The 21,904-nt window shown below is 39.6% G+C and overlaps 1 protein-coding gene across 5 annotated transcripts in view; it reads right to left on the reverse strand.

The window, feature by feature from the left end:
- The window catches only part of HERC3 (HECT and RLD domain containing E3 ubiquitin protein ligase 3), a 100,524-nt gene that overhangs the window by 23,179 nt on the left and 55,441 nt on the right, over nt 1–21,904 (reverse strand). For 4 of the 5 annotated variants that reach the window (XM_044766318.2, XM_044766313.2, XM_044766314.2 and 1 more), the window contains 11 exons: nt 18,716–18,840; nt 17,034–17,093; nt 14,645–14,756; nt 14,041–14,230; nt 12,133–12,296; nt 11,888–12,001; nt 5,601–5,624; nt 5,419–5,508; nt 3,536–3,706; nt 1,741–1,884; nt 572–738 (listed from right to left, as the gene is read on the reverse strand). In XM_044766318.2, coding sequence (XP_044622253.1) covers nt 572–738; nt 1,741–1,884; nt 3,536–3,706; nt 5,419–5,508; nt 5,601–5,624; nt 11,888–12,001; nt 12,133–12,296; nt 14,041–14,230; nt 14,645–14,756; nt 17,034–17,093; nt 18,716–18,840 — 1,361 coding nt within the window. The remainder of the gene's footprint in view (nt 1–571; nt 739–1,740; nt 1,885–3,535; nt 3,707–5,418; nt 5,509–5,600; nt 5,625–11,887; nt 12,002–12,132; nt 12,297–14,040; nt 14,231–14,644; nt 14,757–17,033; nt 17,094–18,715; nt 18,841–21,904) is intronic. The other variant, XM_070505373.1, reaches the window with a different exon arrangement.

The raw sequence follows: 21,904 nt of genomic DNA on the forward strand, positions 1-21,904 counted from the left end.
GAGGGCACAAAGAGGGAAGTGGTGTACCCACAACATGACTAACAAAAACGTACAACTGAAATCTCACAAGGTTGTAATCTATCATAACATTAATAAAAAAAAATATTCTAAAATTAATTGTGGTGGATGCCTACACAATTCTAAATATACAAGAGTCAATGAATTACACACTTTAAGTGGGTGAATTGTATCGCATGTGAATTATATCTCAAAGTGTTTGTTTTTTCAGAAAGGCTCCCTTTTCAATACTTTCTCCCCCTGTATTTCTGGGCCACGGCAAGCCTCAAAGTCCTTATTTTTGCTCAGGATAAGGAAAGCAGAGATTATTTTGTATTCCTGGGGAGCTACGACCTCCCTTTTCCTTTTTCCCCTCCTGCCCTCAGAGTAACATAGACAATACATCAAGCAAGAAGCCGTACAGCTATGTCCTAAGACAAAGGATACACAACAGACCCTAAGCATATGGTTTGATACACACAAACTTGTACATGTGGTATTTTCAAACTTCAACCCCTATGAGAGGGAGCCAGAGCAGTTTCCCACACCGTCTGCCTATCCTTTAGCTCTGTACCTTCCTTCAGTGGGTGACAACTCCTTCAAGTCTTCCAAGCCAGGCTTTACATTCAGTAACTTCTTGTAGAGAGCCAACGGGAAGTGGAGATCGACCACGGTGGAGTTGTAGATAGCTAGGCCACAGGTTATGCCAATCAAGTGAAACCAGTTGTGCTCTACAAAACACTTTTCAGTATGTATGCAAATATATTAAAAAGAAATGCAATGTTTGTGACCCTCAAAACACTATCATTTTTACCTCAAAATATTTTCAGTATAAAAGAATAAAGATCTCATTAATATTTAGTTACCTTCTGAAGCAGAGAAACACTCTGATAAAAGTTCAATTATCCCCCAAAAGCTGCCACATAAAGTTAAGCATTCACAGCTCATCTAGCGATACAGAAGACAGAATACAGTCATCTAAGGCAATGCTGTCCAACAGAACCTCCTGCACTGATGGAAACATTTCATTCTGTGCTGTCTCACATGGTGTCACCAGCTACATGTGTCTACCGAGCACTTAAATGTAGCTAGTACGACTGAGGAAACGAATCTTCAGTATTAATTTTAATTAACTAAAACAAATTTACATAGCTAAATGTGACCAAGAGCTAACTTTTTTAGAACAGTGCAGACCTAGGGAGACAAGTTTAGTAGAACTAAACGAACTAAATGAAGGCTGGTTGAAATTAGAATGCCTTTTAAAACTTAGCTCTCCTACTGAATTTTCAAAACTAAAGTGTGCATGTCTTTCTATGAGCATTCAGACACATACTATCATTGTTATTAAAATAAAACATATTTGACTACTACTTTCCACATCACAAAACCAATTTCTTTATCACACTGCTTTCTACCCTTCAAGGATAACAAAACTTGGATCTTACCTACTAGAAATGGAAATGGACTGATGGGTGACAAAATGCACTATGAGGTCTTGGCAACAGTAAAAATGAAGACCAGATAAATTATTTAGACTTTTTTTTTCCTTTTTCTCCCCAAAGCCCCCCAGTACATAGTTGTATATTCTTCGTTGTGGGTCCTTCTAGTTGTGGCAGAGACATTTTAAATTATCATCTTTGTTACACTCCCCCCTTTGCAAAGTCAGAAGATGCAGGATTGGTCTGACAACAAAAAGAAAGTTTAATTCACTCCATCTGTTTAACTGGGACATCACTAACTTACCGTATCTGAAAACCACAAGAGATTTGAATCCTGATAGTAGGTAAACATTCCATAGATGGGATTCAAAAGTTCTTTTAAAAGTAAAAGAAAGAACTCTTTTGTGACACCACCAGCATCCACTGCTTCTTCACCATCAAAGATTACCTTAAAATAATGAAAGTAGAATTAATACTTCAGGGAAATCTTTAGCATTTTATCTTTTTTTAGCAAATTCTTCCCAAAGTCAGGACAAAGGAGGGAAGATATAATAGACCACACAGATGCGATGAGAACCACAAGGGGTATCTGCTGATTATTAACAAGGCACTTACAGACACACAGAACTTTTACCAGGTACTTCAAGGACTACAAAGGAAGTCAGAAGTTTACCAAATGCCCACAGAAAGTCTACCATCTATTTGGGGCAGTAAGGTGAACATAAAAGAATCAGAGAGAACATTTTACTTTCAAAGAGTCAAATATATTGAGAGGTAAATGTTCTAGCACATAGAGAAAACAATGACTAACCTGAGTAAAGGAACACTTTCTGGAAGAAATCTCTCTTGATGGGGTTCTAGAAGTGACTAATGCACATGGAAAGGAGGAAGGCATTCTAAGCAGGCCCAGATCTGGGTTCTGTGAGGGACTATAAACAGACCCATTTGGGGCATGCTGGACCAGAAACGATCATCACAGTAACCACCATAGCCAACCAACCAATGGGATTTATTGAGAATTTGCTACAGGCCAGAATGTAAGCTCTACTAGCCTAATCCTCAGCGCAGCCTTATTCATGGGGATTACCATTATCATCCCCATTTTACAGGTAAGGGCTCAGGCAAAGGGCTAAAAACAGCAATTGAGAAAGCCTATCCTCGTGGCTGTGTTCAAGGTGCCTAGAGCAGGACGAGAGTAAAAGGGGGCATGGGCACTGGGACTTGATTTTACGGACGCCAGCAGAAGACTTAACTCAGACGGGCTGCAAGGCAAGAACTGTCTCATCTGAATTAGACTGAAAACGGGACAAAGAGCGCCCCCATCTGACCCAGAAGTTCTAGGCGGAACTCCCAAGCAGGTTGATGAGACTGATACATGTTATTGGACGTTCTGGAGAGGGTGACAATGTCAGAGAGACCATCGGTTTCTTGCCCATTATGTGTGAGAGACTGGAGTTTACAACAGGATTGGAAATTGAGATATGGAAGTCTTCTGAAAGACAAATGACTTAAAACAACTTCAAATAATTCACCAAACATTTATTGAACACCTACTGTGTACTAAGCATTGTGCTAAGGCCTAGGAATACAACATGTAGTCATATAAACATGCTGGTTTATGAGGAAAGACAATTCTTAATTTAGTAATTTTAGGAGCTAAGAGTGCCTACCGTAATAGACCAATAGCTTCCCAGATGATATGACTACCTTTCCCTCCTCCTTTTTAACCTTCTTTCTCTTAAATCTTTGACATCCAAAGACTTCCTAGACACTGGCTCGACAGTCTTACCTAGTTTCAGTTTTCGTTTAGCTCTTGCCTGGTTGTTTGGGGTAGAGCTGGAGCAGGTACACTGATGACAGCAGACAAAGGGACCCCTATAAGCCCTCACATGATCCACTGGCATTTTTAGCTGATGTTATGTTGAGGTGTTCTGTTTGGTGATTTGACAGAAGGAGGTGATTACATTCTTATAAAATGAATGAAAGAAATAATGAATGGCTGGACTACACAATTTTAAAAATAAGATCTTTGCTACATCATCAACACTGTCTAAGGAAAACCTAGACAGCCAATTAGAAAAATATATTGAAGCACTCACTTTGAGAGGCTTTTTCAAATCAATATCAGAATGAATGCTCAGCTCTCTTAGGGCATCTCCAACAAGGTTGTTCCTGCGCACGTGAAGGACCAAGAAGGGGCTTCTGGCCAGCAGAGGCTCCAGGGTGAGAAGCATGAAGACATTCTGCAGGTTGGCTCCATTGACCGCCACCTTGAACAGCACATCCAACAACACAATTACTCAAAGCACACCTGTGACTGGGGACAGCAGCTAGCTTTACCTTTGGACCTGGAATAGGCAGGGAGCAGGCTGACTGCATCTCCATTTTGTTCCTTTTTATCTTCCTCTTAACTTTCACAGTACACTTTCTAAGTTACTCATGTTTACACAATACACAAATCTTTCTAATATGAACCCAAAAAGATTAACTGAAATAGTTTATGAATCATACGACCCCTAACCAGTTCCAGGAAAATGTTCAGACCAGCTGATTAACACTGAAATAATATTGTTCCGGAAGAAACACGATGGAGAGTGGGTAAAAATCATAACTTTCAAAATGGCAGGAAAAGAAACCTAATAACCACTTTTAAACAGTTTTTATTCTTTGAAAAATGTCCACATCTCAGGAAAACCTTTAAATTGTCAATATCATGGATACATCACTGTGAAAACAAACATATATGTACAGATAGAGAGCTAGAGAGAAACAGACAAAGACAGAGAGATGACTGAAGTTTATATATCCACCAACAGAAGGCATTGGTAGGTGTGGATTGCTAGTGCACCAATGTCTCTGTATGCTTGTCAAAATCAATCATATTTTGGGCCCAGCCTCGGGGCCGAGTGGTTAAAGTTCCACACGCTCCACTTTGGCAGCCTGGGTTCACAGGTTCGGATCCTGGGCACGGACCTACTCGACTTATCAACCACACTGTGGAGGTGTCCCACGTCTGAAAAAATAGAGGAGGATTGGCACAGATGTTAGCTCAGGGCTAATCTTCCTCAAGCCGAAAAAAAAAAGAGGAGGATTGGCAATGGATGTTAGCTCAGGGTGAATCTTCCTCAGGAGGAAAAAAAAATCAATCATATTTTATAATAAAAATGTGTAACTAGTAAATTAAACAGATCTCAATAACTTAAGTTTTTATTCAATAAAGAATTATCAAGCCCCATTTAATTATCTCCCTTTCTCTCTATCAGGGGTCAGCAAACAGCAGGCCACAGACCAAATCCAGGCTGCTGCCTGTTTTTGCATAGATCTTGAGCTAATGATGATTTTTACATCTTTTCCCCTCCTTTTTCTCCCTAAAGCCCCCCGGTACATAGTTGTATATTTTAGTTATGGGTCCTTCTAGTTGTGACATGTGGGATGTCCCCTCAGCATGGCCTGATGAGCGGTGCCATGTCTGTGCCCAGGATCTGAACTGGCAAAACCCTGGGCCGCCAAAGCAGAGCGTGCGAACTTAACCACTCAGACCTGGGGCTGGCACTTACATTTTTAAATGGCTGAAAAAAATCAAAAGAATATTTCATCACAAGTGAAAATTAAATAAATTCAAATTTGAGTGTACATAAAGTTTTACTGGAATACCACTATGCTCATTTATTTACACGTTGTCTTTTGCTGCCTTCGTGCTACAACAGAGTTGAATAGTTGAGATAGAATGTATGGCCCACAAAGACTAAATACATACTACGTGGTCCTTTATGAAAATGCTCGCCAACTCCTGAACCACATAAATGTGCATTCACGTATATGTCTTATACTCAACATAAAACTGCTGAAAAAATTTAGAATAGTTCTAAAACTTATAATAGAACTTGATCCAAATATACTTTCTGCTATTAGGAGAAATTACAACTAAATGTGTAGGATGAAAGAAACACAGTAAGAAGAAGTCATTTTTAAAAGATGAGACCTGCATCTGTAGTTCAGCATCAGTCTGTAACATTTTGGTCTTGGCTTGGGCATCAAAGATGAAAGGGTAGGAACAAAGTGTCACAGCATCCTAGAACAAAATATATGATTGGAAATATTATGGTATTCCACAGAGAACATTGCTGGAAAAATATATATGTAAATTTAAAAAGGATCTTTTACCTGTATTATAGATGGTCTAGCTTTCTGCGTAAAGAAAAATAAAAAGTCTCTTACTTGGATTGCAAAACCCAAACTCTCTACTCTCTACAAATATAAAATACAAATAACAAACCGTAGAACTTAGTTGACTATTTGGCCATGGAACTAATGCCATTTGAATGGCTGACTGGGTTTCTGATGGAATAGACCAGATGTTTTGATGAACGCAGACTGAGAAACTAAAAACAATTTTTAAAAGTTTTTAAAGTACCTTTACAGGTCATTTTACTACCTCCATAATTCACAGCATTAAGAGAATTCTCTTCCGTAAGAAATCTAATTCCAAAACAGGAGCTTCACAGTCTGTACTTCAGAGATGAATTTGGTTGGGCAGTGGATAATGCAAATTGCATCTTATTTGTCAGTATGTTCCATCTCCTCCTCAGACATACTTCTTTCACACTCCTAAGGTGTTACTCTTAGGAGAAACCACATATTCAGAACGCTGTTCCTGACTCAGCACTTTTTGACCAGTGCAGCCTACAGAAGACACTCCAACAACATGTGAGTAAAACCTGAATCAACCTTTGATGATGGGAATAACAGTAAAATAAAACAATCACAAGCATATCTAAAAGGCCTGTTACAGTTTCATTTATCAAAAAAAAGAAGGAACTAGTTTCTGAAAGTTATGTTATATAAGAAACATTATTCATTAACTTCATAAAACAGAAAAGAATCAAAAATATAGATCACGTTGACCTGTAGCAATATTTCTCACACAGAAAACTGGATTTATTCTCGCAGATCTGAGATCACTCTGTAGACTTTTTAATTTTGTGGGGGTTTTAAAAAATGATATCCTGAACAAAATTAATAAAAACACATTCTGAATGAGCTCCTTATAATGATGTTTTACCATATAATTTGCACTTATTTTAGTGATTGCACTGGTGCCACATTATACTTAACTGCCCAAGGGTACTGAGAAAAGAAAAGGAGTCTTCCTTTGCAAGTGATGCATCTGTGCCCAGGAAAAGGCCAGAGCAGTCCTGGCTCGCTGCACGAATGAAGGTTTAATAGCAGCTGACAGGAGAAGAGAGAGCTGAGTCATCCCAGGGCCGATGGGCTTTGAGCCGAGCACCGGTGGACAGCAGGCCATCCTGACTCACCATGCAAGTGGGGTTTGGTTTCAGTAAAACATTCTTGCTCATCACATTAAATCAATGAAGCTAATCTGCATTTTATTGATTTTAGAGTTTTGTTTGTATTCAATTTGCAAAAATTGTTTAAAGGCTAGAATAAGAAGTGTATACCTACCTCCTCTTGTGTTTGTATATATTTCAATGAAATCATTTAAAAGCAATTTTAATTAAAATCCACCCTGCTTATCCTTTAGAAAGAAGTCCCTTCAGTGGTCTTGCAACATTTCCCTAGACTAAGAAACTCTAATCCGAGAAACAGTTCCAGTCCAGTGAGACAAGGTATGAAATATATAATCCAGCCTAATGTAACTCACTCTCATGCCGACAATATCTAATTACTTTGAATTTAGGAACTGAAATCACTAAAATAAAAAAAAAACACACACCGTAAAACAGCACTCCAAAAAGTTATCCTCTAGTCTAGGCACCTATGAGCATTCTGGGGAAGTAGGTTTAAAATTGGTGCCAATATTCAGAATTTCCTAACCTTCCTCTCAGAAGAGATTTTATTCTAAGCATTATCTACTTACTCTCAAGGGAAAATAAAGACCTTTAATGTGTGTTAGTCTATAAAGCAAGGCAAAGTTCTGAACACATCACACATAAAAGTGACTCTTGGAGGAGTGATAAGAGGGACTGTAAAAACAGTTGCTGGCACTGCAGCGTCCCAGTATACCGAGTACTTTCAAATACAGGTATTTTGGTTGAGGCAATATAGTTCTTTCAGACATCAACGGGCAGCTTATTTCCTGGCTCTCCCCAGTCCCACTCCAGTTCTCTGACTCCTAGCACGCTCTCCCTGCAAGCCCCCCACAAGCCCTCCCAGCCCCCTCTAACACCCACCTTCTGCAGCTCCTAGTCCCTCCCATTGCCCGACTCCTTCCCACGCCCTGAAAGAGCCCCGTTTTGGAAGGAAGCTGATCTCTCCTCCGCAGCAAAGGAGTTAAATTGAGGGCAGAGTCGCCATCCTCTCAGTTGAGTGGGATGTCTGGAAGGAAATCCAAAACCGCTTCGGTTAGGAACCAAAGCCAAGGCCAAAGAGTTGATGGTCCAGAAGACCCCCCAAGGAAGGACCGTAGTGGTTGCTCTAAGGTAGGCAGAGGAGGGAAGGGTATTCAGTCAAAAGGAGCAGCAGACCTATAAGAAGGTCCATTTGTACACTTACAAATTTTGTATAAGTCTATGAGTTTTTGTATTTGAAAGAAAATAATTTAATTTCACTGATTTTTATTTTGTGAATGCTGAACATTTCAGAAACGGTATTAGTATTGGTATTTCCGTACTATGTGAAATAAACACTGAAACAGCGGTGTTACGATTTTGCTCCATGACTGCTCTCCCTAACTTAGAAAAACGCATATGATCTGATAAGATATGTGATCTCCTCCTGAGAGGCTGCTTGTCCTGGGCCATCCATTCCCCAAAAATGAGTCTGTCAAACAAACTAGCAAAGTACTCGTGGATCACATTTCAAGTGCTCCTGCTGGAAATGGGTTGCACTGTGATCTGAGTTCATTTTTTAAAGTATATGAAATAAAGCAATGAATAAGTACCTGGTACAGAACTGGAGAATTGGGATTTTTTTTTTTTCTAATTCCGAGTCAACATTTCCTAACTGTGGCTATGATGGGGACAAGATGCACTGCATGAACACCTGTAGTGTGAGGAGGAAACACAGGCGCCTCTGCCTTCGGGCCTGCCTGCCACCAGGCATTCTTTCTCTCACCACGGGCAATCCCAGCTCCCCAGCACCCCTGTATGCTGAGGCAGAAACAGCTGCTTTGTCTCACCCAAGCACAATACTGCTACCTGGAGCCAAAACACTGCCCCCGGGTGACACATACAGCAGGATGTCAAGGTGACTCTAGTTTATTTCTGAAACATTTACTTTGTGTTACTGATGTTCTCACTTGTGCTGCCCTCTATGGGATCCCACGACGTCACTCATTCTATGTGCTATTTGGTTTTCAGGTGCAGACAATGGCAGTTTATTAACTGAAGTAAACATGCCACTACTACCCCTTCTTTAAAATGAGCAAAACTCAGTCACATTAGAATGCTCCTTTTGTGCTCCATAGCCCTTTGCACACGTGTTATATCCCTTTGTAATCCCTTTTTCACTGCTGTCTCTGCTTTGAACACCCACAAGGCAGACACCATGTCCCACATGTCTCCATCCCCAGTGACTCTAGGCACATGACACAAATTAAGTGCCCAACAACTGCTTAGCAAAAAATAGTTATGAGGGCTTATTATACACCAGGTACTAGGTACTCTGCTAAGTGAGGCCTCGCCATGCTTTCTCCCATTTAATTCTCACAATACCATTATAATTCTCATTTACGAATAAGGATGCTAGGCCTATAGAAACTAAGTAACTTGCCTGAGGTCACATAGCTAGTAGGCCAGAGTTGAGACTTGAACTCAGTTATTTTGCGACTAGAGCATGTGCTCTGGGCTATATGCTATAGAGCCTCAGCTACCACCAAGCTAAAAAATGTAACACACAAAAATCCATTTATTGTGTACAGTGGAATATTATTCAGCCATAAAAAGAAGAAAATCCTGCCATTTGCAACAATACAGGTGTACCTAAAGGGTATTATGATAAAAAAGCCAGACAGAAAAAGGCAAGTAATATATGGTATCATTTATATGTAATATCTACCAAAAAAAAAAAAAAAGCCAAGCTCATAGAAACAGAGAAAATGATGGTTGTCAGGGGAGGGGGGGTGAATGGGGAGCTGCAGGCCAAAGGATACAAACTTTCAGTTGTAAGATGGACGAATAAGTTCTGAGCGTCTACTGTACAGTATGGAGACTACAGTTAATATTATATTATTATATATTATTTCAAGTATTATATACTTGAAATGCACTGAGAGTAGATCTTAAGCACTGTCATCACACACAAAAAAAGAGTGAACTATATGAGGTGATAATCGTTATGAGAAAACTCTGTATTAATTAACTTGATCCTGGTAATCATTTTCTAACACATATGTGTTATCAAGTCCTTATATTGTACACATCAAATATGTACAATTTTGTCAATTATTCCTCAGTAAAAGCTGGGGAAAATCCATTTATTATTCATCACTATCATTTAAAAGTGGTTAAAATAAACTTATATATGAAATGACTTTAGTATTTTGGGTTAAAATCCAAGATATCAAAAAATTTAAACTTCTGTTTCTAATAGTATTGTATTTTGTACAGCAGAAAAAATTCCACAGAAATCATGAAAGGTCTCACAGTAATTTCACATGATTTTCTATCTTTCCATAATAACTACCTTAATTACTAAAGAGGAGATGAGCTTCTGGTATTCAAGACTTATATCTTCTTATCAAATGTTAAGAGAAAGAAACTATAAAAAATTGTAAAAGTTGCTCACTTAAATACCTCCATTCAGAGTTTACAATCATGATAATTTAGATTTTAACACTGGCAACTTCTTTTTCAGTGTCAAAAAGAATTAGGGTTCATCAGAATTATTTTATTTAGCATCAAGTCATCAAAAGAGTAAATGAGAAGTCAGAGGAATTGGCTTTTATATAATTGAACTGGTGGGAAAATTGTTTACTTCCCTGGGCCTCCATTTCCTCACCTGGAAACAAAGCAGTTGGACTAAATAATTCATTAGGCTTATTTCAACTTAACATTTTATTATTCAATGAATAATTATTCACAAATTGATGAAACAGAAGAGCTTATCCTTCTACAATTTCTAAATTAGCAGGTGAAAGCTGAGCTCATTGCTAGCCTCCACATTAAAGTTCCCATGTAAACTCATTTAGAAGACTCTAACCCATCTTTACTGGAAAGCATTTTGTCTTCTCAGGGTAATCATAAAATCTTATTAAAAATACAATATTGCTCTATTATTTGATCAAACTTACCATCTATTATTAAAGAAAACAGTCTTGCTCAGTTAAATAAACCTATTTAAATGCCTTGCTTTTGGAGACCACTACTGACGTCCAAAACCCCTAATACTGCGTAAGTGTTGGTGATGAATCTGTCAAACCGGCAAGGACTCATCTCGAATGGATCTGCTGCACATGGCTTTGCTAAATCAATAACCAAATCATCATTCTGTTTTCCGACATCACTCAACTTTACACATACTCCACAGGATGGGGAATATAGGATGGGGGACCCTAAAAAGCCCCACACATATCCCAAGTCAGTCTGTAATCAAACTGAGCAATTCTTGACCAGTCAAAGGTGGCAGCAGGAATCCACAGCTCCTTGGACGGCACATCTAATACACAGTGAGGGCTGGCTCAGGGGTATGCGACACTTTCATACACAGAATCCTAAATCAGAGGTGGCCTACAGGGTTCAGGCAGCGGACATAAGACAACTGGAGGAGCAGGCCAGCCTTTGGAAGACGATAATTAGCAAGTGATCCTTTCCTCAATGTCAACATCAAGCTGCAATGGGGACTGTGGCTCACATGAGCCTCATCTAAAGAGCCACTCTTGAACTCCAGCCAGCTGGTGCCATCTGGGAGGACAGGTCATGTTGCCAGATATTCCAAGTTTCAAGAAAAGCTAGAAATTCATTTTATGTGTCTTGACTTGTTTTCAAGTTTCAAGAAAAGCTAGAAATTCATTTTATGTGTCGTGACTTGTTTTGTGGTAAAAGACAAAGTTTACCATATTTACCATTTTTAAGTGTACAGTTCAGTAGTGTCATCCGTTATTATTGTGCAGCAGATCTCCAGAAGTTTTTCATCTTGCAAAACTGAAACACTATACCCATTAAACAACAATTGCCCCTTTTCCCTCCCCCAGGCTCTAACACCCACTATTCTACTTTCTCTTTCTATGAGTTTGACTACTTTAGATACCCTGATTTTTTTTAATGTTGACAACTAATTAAAATTTATACCTCTCTGAGTGACTACTTATGATCATTTATGATACTCAAAGCACCTCAGATTTTCGAGAATGCAAAAGCCAGTGGATAAACAGAACTGTGACGCTAACACCGAAGTCCAGGACAGATGACAGGGCTCAGATGTGCTTTTCTTGTCCTTATGTGTACTCAGAGAGAAGACTGAAGCTTTAAGATATGCTTTACACAAATTCTTACCATGCCTGCTTGATGCAAGAACCACATGAGGTAGTCTTCCTGAATGTCCACGAGACTGGAAATCTCAGGAATGTAAAATGTATCATATTCCACATGCTTCACTTTAAGATTTACCTGATGAGGAAGAAAATAAGGACACCTAAAACCGTGATGACTGGAAAATGCTTCCCACAGAATGCCTCAGTAGGACATTGGACCCCGGCAGCTATTCACCCCTCTTCCCACAGGCTCCCCTCTACGCTTACCTTATACAACTTCTCCAAGAGCTTGAGAGCTGCTGTAATGTAATTGTTAAACAGCACAGGAATTAAGAACGTCTTTCTTCCCCTCAGTAGATAAACAACCGCGCCTTTATAGAGGTTTACCAGCTTCATGAAATATTTCGGGCACACCTGAGACCACCAGTTATCTTTAGAAAGAAAGAAGAGACATATTTCAACATGTAATCTTGATCAAGTATTGATGTCTTCTGCCTACTAGCTAAAAACTGCTCCCGGCTAGAAGATGAACATTAGTCTAAAATACAGTTTCTCAAAACTGACTTTAAAAAGAATCCATTGAAGCATTTCTGGAGAGACCAGCATCTGAACAAGAATGCCTGCAGCTATTCTGTAAAGCTTGATCTGACTTTCTTCCTCAAAGACTCATTCAGAAGGCTAATCTAAAAGTTCCATTCCAAGAAGACATGTGGACAAGACGCTAAGGCACATATTTTGGGCAGGAGCATTCACATATCCTAATCCTTTCACAGCCCTCTTGTCAGCCGCCACCTAAATCCTGTACCACAGACTCAAAGGACCACATGCCCCAGAAGCAGTACCACTGTCAACTATTCCTTCAAGAGGCATAATCAGCAGAAAAACTATTTCTGTTTCTCACCAAACAACGCTTTCTCATAACCAGACAAGACGACTATACTTGTCAGAAATAAATTCAGCCATACTAAAATATTTAAAGAGCGAAATAACACAATGTCTGAGATTTTAAAAATATATTCCAGCAAAAATAAAGAGGTGGTGGCAGGGGGAATACATAAAGCAAAACGGGCAAAATATTGATAATCATGAATTTCTATGATGGGTACCTATAGTGTTCTATTTTGAGGTATTCTTTTAAATTTAAATCTCTACAACTAGAAGTTAAAAACAAATTAAGTGTAAAACTGAACAATTTTATCTCTTTATGCTATCCTATATGGAAAAAATAAAATTTAAAAAACCCAAAACTTAAAAGCCAGGTAACATTCATTCTTTACTTCATAGTCTATTAGACTATCTGACAAATATGCCCCAAAAGGCTTTTGATCTTAAAAAAAAAAAAATTAAGGACCAACATATTACTAGTGCTTCATTCTGCTTCTATCGTTTACAAAGGTGGAAGCAATGTGGAAAAGCCAGTATTCCATCCTCAGGAACACAGGTCTCTTTGCTCATGGGGAGACCACACTCTGTAACATCCTAGTCCACATGGAACACAGAAGTTACTGAGTTGCAATGAACACCTAAAAAAAATTTACCAGAAAAACAAAAAAGGAAAAAGCCAGGTGACAGACTTTCTGCACTCGATTAAAAAAACATCTCAGGCGCTACTCCCATGAGAGACACTCTCCAATTCACTGAGGAACGGAAGGTTCTTATCTCAGCAAAGTGTCCGTAGCCTGCAAAAATCAGTGTGGACTCAACTGTCCTAAAAAGAAAAACAAAACAAACATTTGGTAAGTCTCCACTAGGTCATTTTCTTCCTCTCCTTCTTTGGAGACTGTATCATCAAAACTGTTCATTTCATTCCCACCCCCTAAATTAGTTATAGGAGAAAGAGCAGCAGATGGACACTAATTTTTAAGGCACTATTAACTACCAGCAAGTGTAGGAGGAGAAAAAATAGTTTAAAGTTGGATAACCTAACTTTGCGAATATTTAAAAATCAAGATTAGTCTGGCATGAATCATTTCAAATGACCTAAATAATGGTTCAATTTGTTCAAATTGCAAATATGGCTTGTTAGAAATTAATAGCAAGGAAAGGAAGGTTTAAATGTTAAGGATATTAAAATGGCAACAAACAGATCCTTGGATCTCAATCCACCGAGAGCCAGTGGTCACACCAATAAAATAAAAAGCACAAAACCACTGGTATTGAGTTTAGCAAATTCACCTAAAACTTTGCTAGGGTTTGTATCCAGCCGCAGAATGGCCATAGCCAGGGGAATAGTCAACGTTATGTAATACTTGGAATCCTGGAGCAGGGGAAACTCAGGTAGTATTAAATAGATTCTCATTGCTTCAACATCTGGTGGTGAACTCGACAACTGAGGAATCAGGCAACTTTCAAAGCTGTTTAAGATCTGTATGAGAGAAAAGAGTATTGAGCAATTCAAACACACCTGAGATCTAGTTACCTTATCTCTAAATTTATAAGCTATCTGATGGACTCGCAGCTCTCATTCACTCAGTGTGCACTGAGGATCTACTAAGAGCCAGGCTCTGGTCCAGGTGCTCAGGAGGCATCAGTGAAAGGAAAAGCCAGAGACCCCTGCCTGTGGAGACCTCACACTCTGGAGGGGCATTTCCTTAGAAAGATATAAGCCAAAGAGAAAGCTAAAGGTAGGTCAAATCCCCAAAGTGAATATTTTACAGAGTTTAAGATTTATACAAGATTTTTGCCTTTTCATATTACTCTTGTTCTTCTCTTGAAAGTTGAATTAATACAATGCAAAAATGCATTCTTAAGCATACACTTTGTAATGTAAAGAACACACCTGTTCCAAAATCATGGAGTGCTGGGAATTCATTAACTTCTCAAATAACACTCGAGTTGAGTTCAGGTCAATCCCAGGGATTTTGGGACTTGTTTTAAAATGTTCATCAATTCTAAACAAAAACAAAACGAGTGTGTAATAAAAGAAAAACAAAGCAAAGACTCTGATAGGAATTACAAAGAGGTAAACAAAATAGTTTGTCCACACTGATCTGATTTAAATTTGACCTGCCAGACATGACGCACAAAAATACTACATTTTGGGGAAGCTCAACAGAATAAACCTCCCTGGAATCTTTTTTAAGATATTCTTAAAATAGTCATGCCTTTTTTCCTTCAAGTCAAAGCACAAGGATCATCATGTCAATATGAGGCTGTCCTGAAGTTTATAAGTAGGGTGCTATTTCCCTGATGTGCTCTTGCGTTTTTGCCTTTTTCTGTAATTGTGAGACATTAAACTAGATGCAGGGGCAATGCTTAGGTGCAAAAAACATCCCCTCTGCAAACTGGCCCACTCATCAACAAATGACAAGTAGCACCTTGTTCTTTAAAGCTTTTCCTAACAAAGTATTTAAAATAAAAATCAGATCTACAAAAAACACAAAGCTAACATTTAGATAACGCAAGGATAAAATTACATTCACCCAAGGCCTAACTTCACTGCTACTGTTTTTAGCTTCCCGGCAACTAACCATTTTCCTAACCTTAAATGAAGTCTCAGCCTTTTAGAGACTTAGAGAATGCCTCTCCCACTCTTGAACATACCACATCTATTAATTACAAACAAATTATCTGCAAAGCAGGCTTCTGTTTACGAGTAATGGACATATTCAGATAGTTTGAACTCCGTCTGACAGCAGTGTTATAATTTATAAAAACATAGGTAGAGTTTCTAACATTTTTTAAGAAATCATAATTACATGTATTGGGAACCTAAATGGTTAAATCAAGAGGAGATGCTTGGGCTGTGTTTGTTGGGTTTTTCATTGTTGTTGTTCTGAAAGTAAATCTGCCCCAAACAGAAATTAACTCTAGTGCCCCATATGTAACCTTCCGTATGCTTAGAAGTACCCTCTGCTATGCTTATATGTATTTCTTGCTTTGTAAAACTTGTCTCCATTTTAATTGGCTTCCTGCGATGCATTCTGCATAAACTAGAGGAACAGGACTCCTGAAATAGCACAGTTGTCAGTTAAAAAGAAAAAAGGCTTTACCTACAACTTCATGGAATCCATGATACTAAGTATGGATAACCTAACAGATCTGGCCACCAGCCATGTGCAACCTGATAGAAGCTTGACCTTCTAGAACAAGGTTTCTCATCGTTGGTAATATTGACATTTGGGGCCAGATAATTCTTGGTTGGGTGAGTGGGACTGTGAGACGCTTAGCAGAATCCCTTGCTTTTGCCCATTAGATGCCAGTAGTACACCCTCTCCCACTGTAACAACTAAAAATGTCACCAGATACTGCCAAATGTCCCCTGGGAAGCAAAATCACCCTGGTTGAGAACCACTGTCCGAAATGACCAACATTAGCACAATCCAGAACCTCCTTCCCTAAAGGAAAAGGCTATGGACTGACTCTGAGATGAATTGGATGAGTTCATTCCAGCTGCCCTAACGTTACAAGTAAATGACTCTGCAATCTCTAACTGTAACTGAAGAGAGTTTCTGAAGCAACCTCTTGCAGCCCAGTTAGAGACACAGTTGGGGGGAGGGGGAATGATTCGCACACGGAACTGAAGTCTAAGTCATCAGCCTGGTCACTGGCAGAAAAGGACTGAGAGGTGGTCAGGACTTGAGATCACCACAGCCCAAATCCCATGACGAGGCCCTTCTGCTGCGTCAGGAGGATATTTGCAGAAAGGATGAGGCCCATCAAAGAAACACTCTACTTACTACCTGGGAGTTCAGCCCAGTGTCACTTCCTGGTGAGCGGCTAGACTTGAGTCCAAGGAGGCCCTGGAGCCTCCTTGGAACCTCCCCATAAGCTCATTCTCTTTGAGAAAAAAAAAACTATGGGAAAGCAAACCAAATAATCTAAGGAGATTATTTCAAAAATTAAGAATTTAAGAACAAATACTGTACACAGGGTGGGGGTAACATTTTAGAATACCCTGAAATATCTTACTTTTCATTATACCAACTCTCTCTGAAATAGTCTGTCTCGATGGTAATCTGCATCTCTGCCAACCAGGCATGAATCAGCACTGCCCTTCCTCATGCCCTCTCACTCATCATTATTAGACATTCCAACTTTTACACAAATCATGAGCTTATCCACCAAATTAAGGCCAACCACCAAAGAGAGCAGAAGTTTTTCACAGCCTTTGCTGAGTACGTATTTTCACCACATATGGGTATTTTTTAAGATTCTAGGTCACTTACTTTTTTTCAAGAAAGCTTCCATTCCAACAGGCTGCAGAAGATAATATCTGAACAACACCACTGCTCAGAAAGAAAAAATAAGGGAAGCTTTTAATAATTACAAATAAATGGTTATTTAATCATCAGCAAGATTAGTCACCTATTCCAGCGTTTCATTAACAGCCGCTCTTGCCTACTCAGGTGAAGGCCTGGACAACGTACCTTCTTTAGAAAAACGTTGTGTCACATCTCAAAATGGCTAAGAACTTAAGTTTTCCAAAAGTCATGTCAAAATAAAAAGAGTATCAAAGCCACCAAAAGAAAAACTCTTGCTCGTGATAATGACCTTGAACACTCTCCTGCCACCAACCATCTAAGACATGCCCCACCTCACCTCCAAACGGGAACACAAAATAAAACCAAAAAAGAGAAGCTGAGCTGTTATTTACCAAACACAGAAAGTATCTTTGCAAATTAATAAGTGAATAACCACTTCCTTCTATTTTGTTGCCCATCTAAGAAAGAAACTAAAAATAAGTGAAACGAGTGTTTATTCCTATTATCTAGATTACACAGGTTTTGGGAAAATAGCTAGTTTCCGAGCACTCAGAGTGAAACTGCACGTCAGGAACCCCAGACCCTCTCATTTAGGATAAGGTCCGGGGGAGGAATAAACAAATGCATGGTTGAGGAGGGCATCACAGCGACTTCTGCTCGTCATAGAATCTGGGTCGGGAAAGATTTCAGAGATCATTTCTTCCAACCCTTCATTTTATAAAAAGAAAACAGAGAACCAGTAAAGCGTCAAGGTCCCAGCAAGATGAGTCTACAGTCCCCCTGACCCTCCTGCGGCCAGTCTCGTCCCCTCCCCTTCCCCCGCCATCTTCCAGCCTAAACTCCTTGGGAGAGCCACCCAAAGATTAATGGGATTCTGAGAACGGCCACAGAGGCATTCTAGGGCATTCCCAATGATCTCTCATTCAGAAAGTTGCTACCTGGTGTGCCCTAGAGTTTAGAGCCCTGGTGTTTGCCCCACTACAATCTATATCATAAAGCAAGATGTACTAGATACATTTCTAGGAACGACCATCACGTAGTACAGAGCATGATTCATTCGTTCCCAAGAATTAGACTGCAGAAAAATGGAAATGCCAAGGAAAGCCAATAAAATGTGTAAAAATGAGCAGAAAAATAATTCTCCTTTAAGCATAAAATAAACTTGATAAAAGGCCTAAATCCAGTTTACCATACTTTTTCCTCTACTTGACAATGAATTACCATCTCGACTAATCATTCTGAATGTGAGAGTGCCGGAAATTATTCACATTAGGTAAGATAACAGGTCACTTCCATTTCAGATGCCCTGGAACATGCATGTGAAGAAAGAAACTCTTGCAGTTAAACAACACTAACACTAGGGTTTCTCAGCAGAAAGACCAACTCAGGCCTCATCAGTCAGGATTTCTAAGATCTGAAGAAGGCAGTTGAGGAACAGACTTCGTGAGAGAGCAGGGGACAAGCTTCCATGTTATTTGGGGCTCAGGGCATCAAAACGCTGAATAAATGTATGGAAAAAAATGATCCCCTAAAATGTAAAACTCCCTTTATATTCACACCCTCAACATCGAAGTAGAGAAAATCACTTAGCTAGAAAGTTCTAACACACTTTGAAAAAAATAAAATGAAAACAAGCAACCACATACTTGATTGTATTTGCGTTGTTGTGTTCTGAGAGTTTTTGTCTCCAAACTGCTATAGTTTCATCGTTTATTAAACTGGTGTAATGTGCTTGGTTCATCGTCCTGAAGTCAACAGCAGGAGAAGAATTCTGGAGGTTTAAATATAACAGTAGAAAAGAGAAATTACATAACAGCATGGATCTTTTCTGCTCTCCTCTCCCCACGTATCCCCACTTTGTGTTTCACTTAAGTATAGGAGCTGGGGTGCCCAGACACTCCCACCCTTCACAATGGAGGCACTCACTCCCCGGCTGCCGAGCAGGTAAGCCCCTGACAGCTCCCAGCTAGGCTGCTCTGCAGGAATTGCCCTCGGCTACTGCTTCACTCCATTCACATCCAGGGGCACGTACAGGTGTGGCACAGAGGCCCAGCCCTTTGTCTCCTCTCAGGACTGGCTGAACGGCCATCCCAACTTCAGAGCTCCCAGGAGACTGGCTGAGGCCTCTGTTACCCTCAACTGCAGTTCAGCTTCTCCTCCTGCCCAATCCCAGCTCCTTCATCCCCAAGTAGATGCTGTTCTAGAGTGCACTCCTCTCAAGAAATTTCTGAACATTAATCTCTGTCTCAAGAGTGTTCCCCAAAGAGAGCAACCCCATACGGCTTTCCCAGACTTCTTTCCCCTCTGCTTTGAACCACCATAACATCAAGGCTTTTAAAGTACTAATCACTTGCCATAAGTGTTCACCAAACTCCAACAAAAAGTATCATAACAAGTCAGAGTTCAGTTATAATTTATATTGCAAATAATCTAGGAAAACTTAATGCCTCTTAATTAAGCGTATGGCTATAAATTTATAAGAAATGTAGCAAAAATGACAAGTCAATAATGGCCTTGAAAATTCCAAATGCTGCCCAGCACTGTACACCCTTTATTCAGCGAGATTAAAAAGACAACAATATGAGAACTTTTGTTTTCTAAAATTGTTCTTTTTCAACTTATTTTGCCCAAATCCTGTTCTTGATCTAGAACTAAGAAAAAGTTGAACGTGTTTTATATCTCCTATACTTGTCACTAGAACAGAGGAAAAAAGTAGTATTAAAGCATTGATCAGGTGATCATTTTCTCCTCCTTTGTATCTGCACATAAAAAGACAACCTCAAATTTTCCTGGTTACTTTCCCATAGTTATTAGTTAAGATATCATTATAAGGGGGAAAGGAGGAGGGCATGTGACAAATCTGAGATGCTTGCACGGGAGGATCAGAATTTGCCACCCCAAATGTGTCTCTTTGGTTTATTTTTAAGAACAAAAGACTCTGAAAGAAACTTTGACCTTCCCCCTGACTACCTAAAAGAATTTAAAGATAGAAGCCCTGTTCCAGGCAGGAGCTAAAACCATAAGATAACTATAGTATAACATAAACTAGGTGTGGTAGACAGGGAGGAAATCAGCAATGGCCTTTTGGTTGAAGTCCTCTCCATCTTTCATTGTCTTTGTGAAGCACAGTCAACTTTGTCTATCAAACATTTGCTTTTCCATCTCCATGTAAATTTCCTTCCTTCCCTTTGAAGTCCCAAACCACTACCCCCAATATCTTCCTTTGTCTTTAGCTAAAGATGGTATTTAAGGTAGTGGCTTCTGCTATTTTGGCAAGTTACTCAGATTTCCTGGGTTTCTCCCATGTACACATGCTATTAAACTTTGTTTGATTTTCTCCTGTTACTCTGTCTCATGTCGATTTAATTCTTAGATCAGCCAGCAGGACCTAGAGCGTAGAGGAATAGTTCTTACTCCCCTACACTTGCCAAGAGTTTTGATCATTTAGTTCTTCATTATTTTATTAAAATGGCCACAGACATCTACTGAGAGAACAAAAGTCCTCTTGAATTACATAGAGAAAAATCTTTAGTCAAAGTGGACATTTGAGCACACACAAACAAGACTACCTCTCTACCCTGGTCTTAAAACCATTGTTATTACATAAATTTTGATTATTTCCCCCACTCAAAGGGGTAACTGAACACAGACACTAACATATACTTACAATAAAACATAAACATGGAACTATTTTCTCATTCTTCACTGCATGTCTAACAAACCAGATGCCTTGGATGAAGTATAATCTCAGAATCACTTAAGGACCCAAGAAAAAGCATCACTTTTCTCTGCCTTCTAATTACATACAGGCCGAAAAGAAAAAATTGGTCCAGGTCAGTGTTTCTCAACTTTGGCTGCACTATGGATCACCAGAGCTTCCAAAACTTCAGACAGCCAAGTCACATCCTAGATGGATTAAAGCCGAATCTCTAGAGGCATCAGTGTCTTTTACAGACCCTGGGAGATTTCAATGGGCAACCAAGGGTGAGAATAACTGTTCTTGGAAAAAGAGGATTATGTCACCTAGCAGGCCTTGAGGCAGGCAGGCAGATGCAGATACACACACACACACACAATCCCCATCATGCCGCCTCTTCAATTCTATTCAGTGAACAAGATGAAAGAAAAAAAGAGAGGCCATGGTTTACACTCACTCAATTGCCAGGACCTAGAATCACATGCAGCAAAGGAGCATCTGACCATAACTCCTCGCCCCCTCTTCCACCTCAGGGCTAGCATTAATGAATGAGGCAGCATTTTATATAAATGGGGCCTGTCACTACACAGACGCTTTTTCCCTGGTTCTTTAAGTGATTCTTCAAGCAATATGGTAACGGGTAAACACATGATTTGATCAGTCTCTGTATCGAAACAAATGTCTATGCTTAATGGCTTAAGCAAAGGGGCATATGTTTAAGTTTTTAAATGAAAGAACGCACCTTCCTAAGTAATACTCTCTTTTTAGTTTCTTTTTTTCTTTGTTATCTTACATTTTTTAACGCGGACCACTCTCATCAGTTGTTTAAACTTTAACCTGCCCTGTTTTCACTAACACTACATACCTCACCTTCTTCTCATCAATGTTTTGTTTGCCAGTCACAACAGTGGTAATTACAGGAAGCTTAAAATCCAACTACAGGGGGCCGGCCCTGTGGCCGAGTGGTTGAGTTCACATGCTCCGCTTCGGCAGCCCAGGGTTTTGACAGTTGGGATCCTGGGCGTGGACATGGCATTGCTCATCAGGCCATGCTGAGGCGGCGTCCCACATGCCACAACTAGAAGGACCCACAACTAAAATATGCAACTATGTACTGGGAGGACTTGGGGAGAGGAAG

Source organism: Equus asinus, chromosome 3 (genome assembly GCF_041296235.1).
Source record: "Equus asinus isolate D_3611 breed Donkey chromosome 3, EquAss-T2T_v2, whole genome shotgun sequence".
NCBI classification, from domain to species: domain Eukaryota; kingdom Metazoa; phylum Chordata; class Mammalia; order Perissodactyla; family Equidae; genus Equus; species Equus asinus.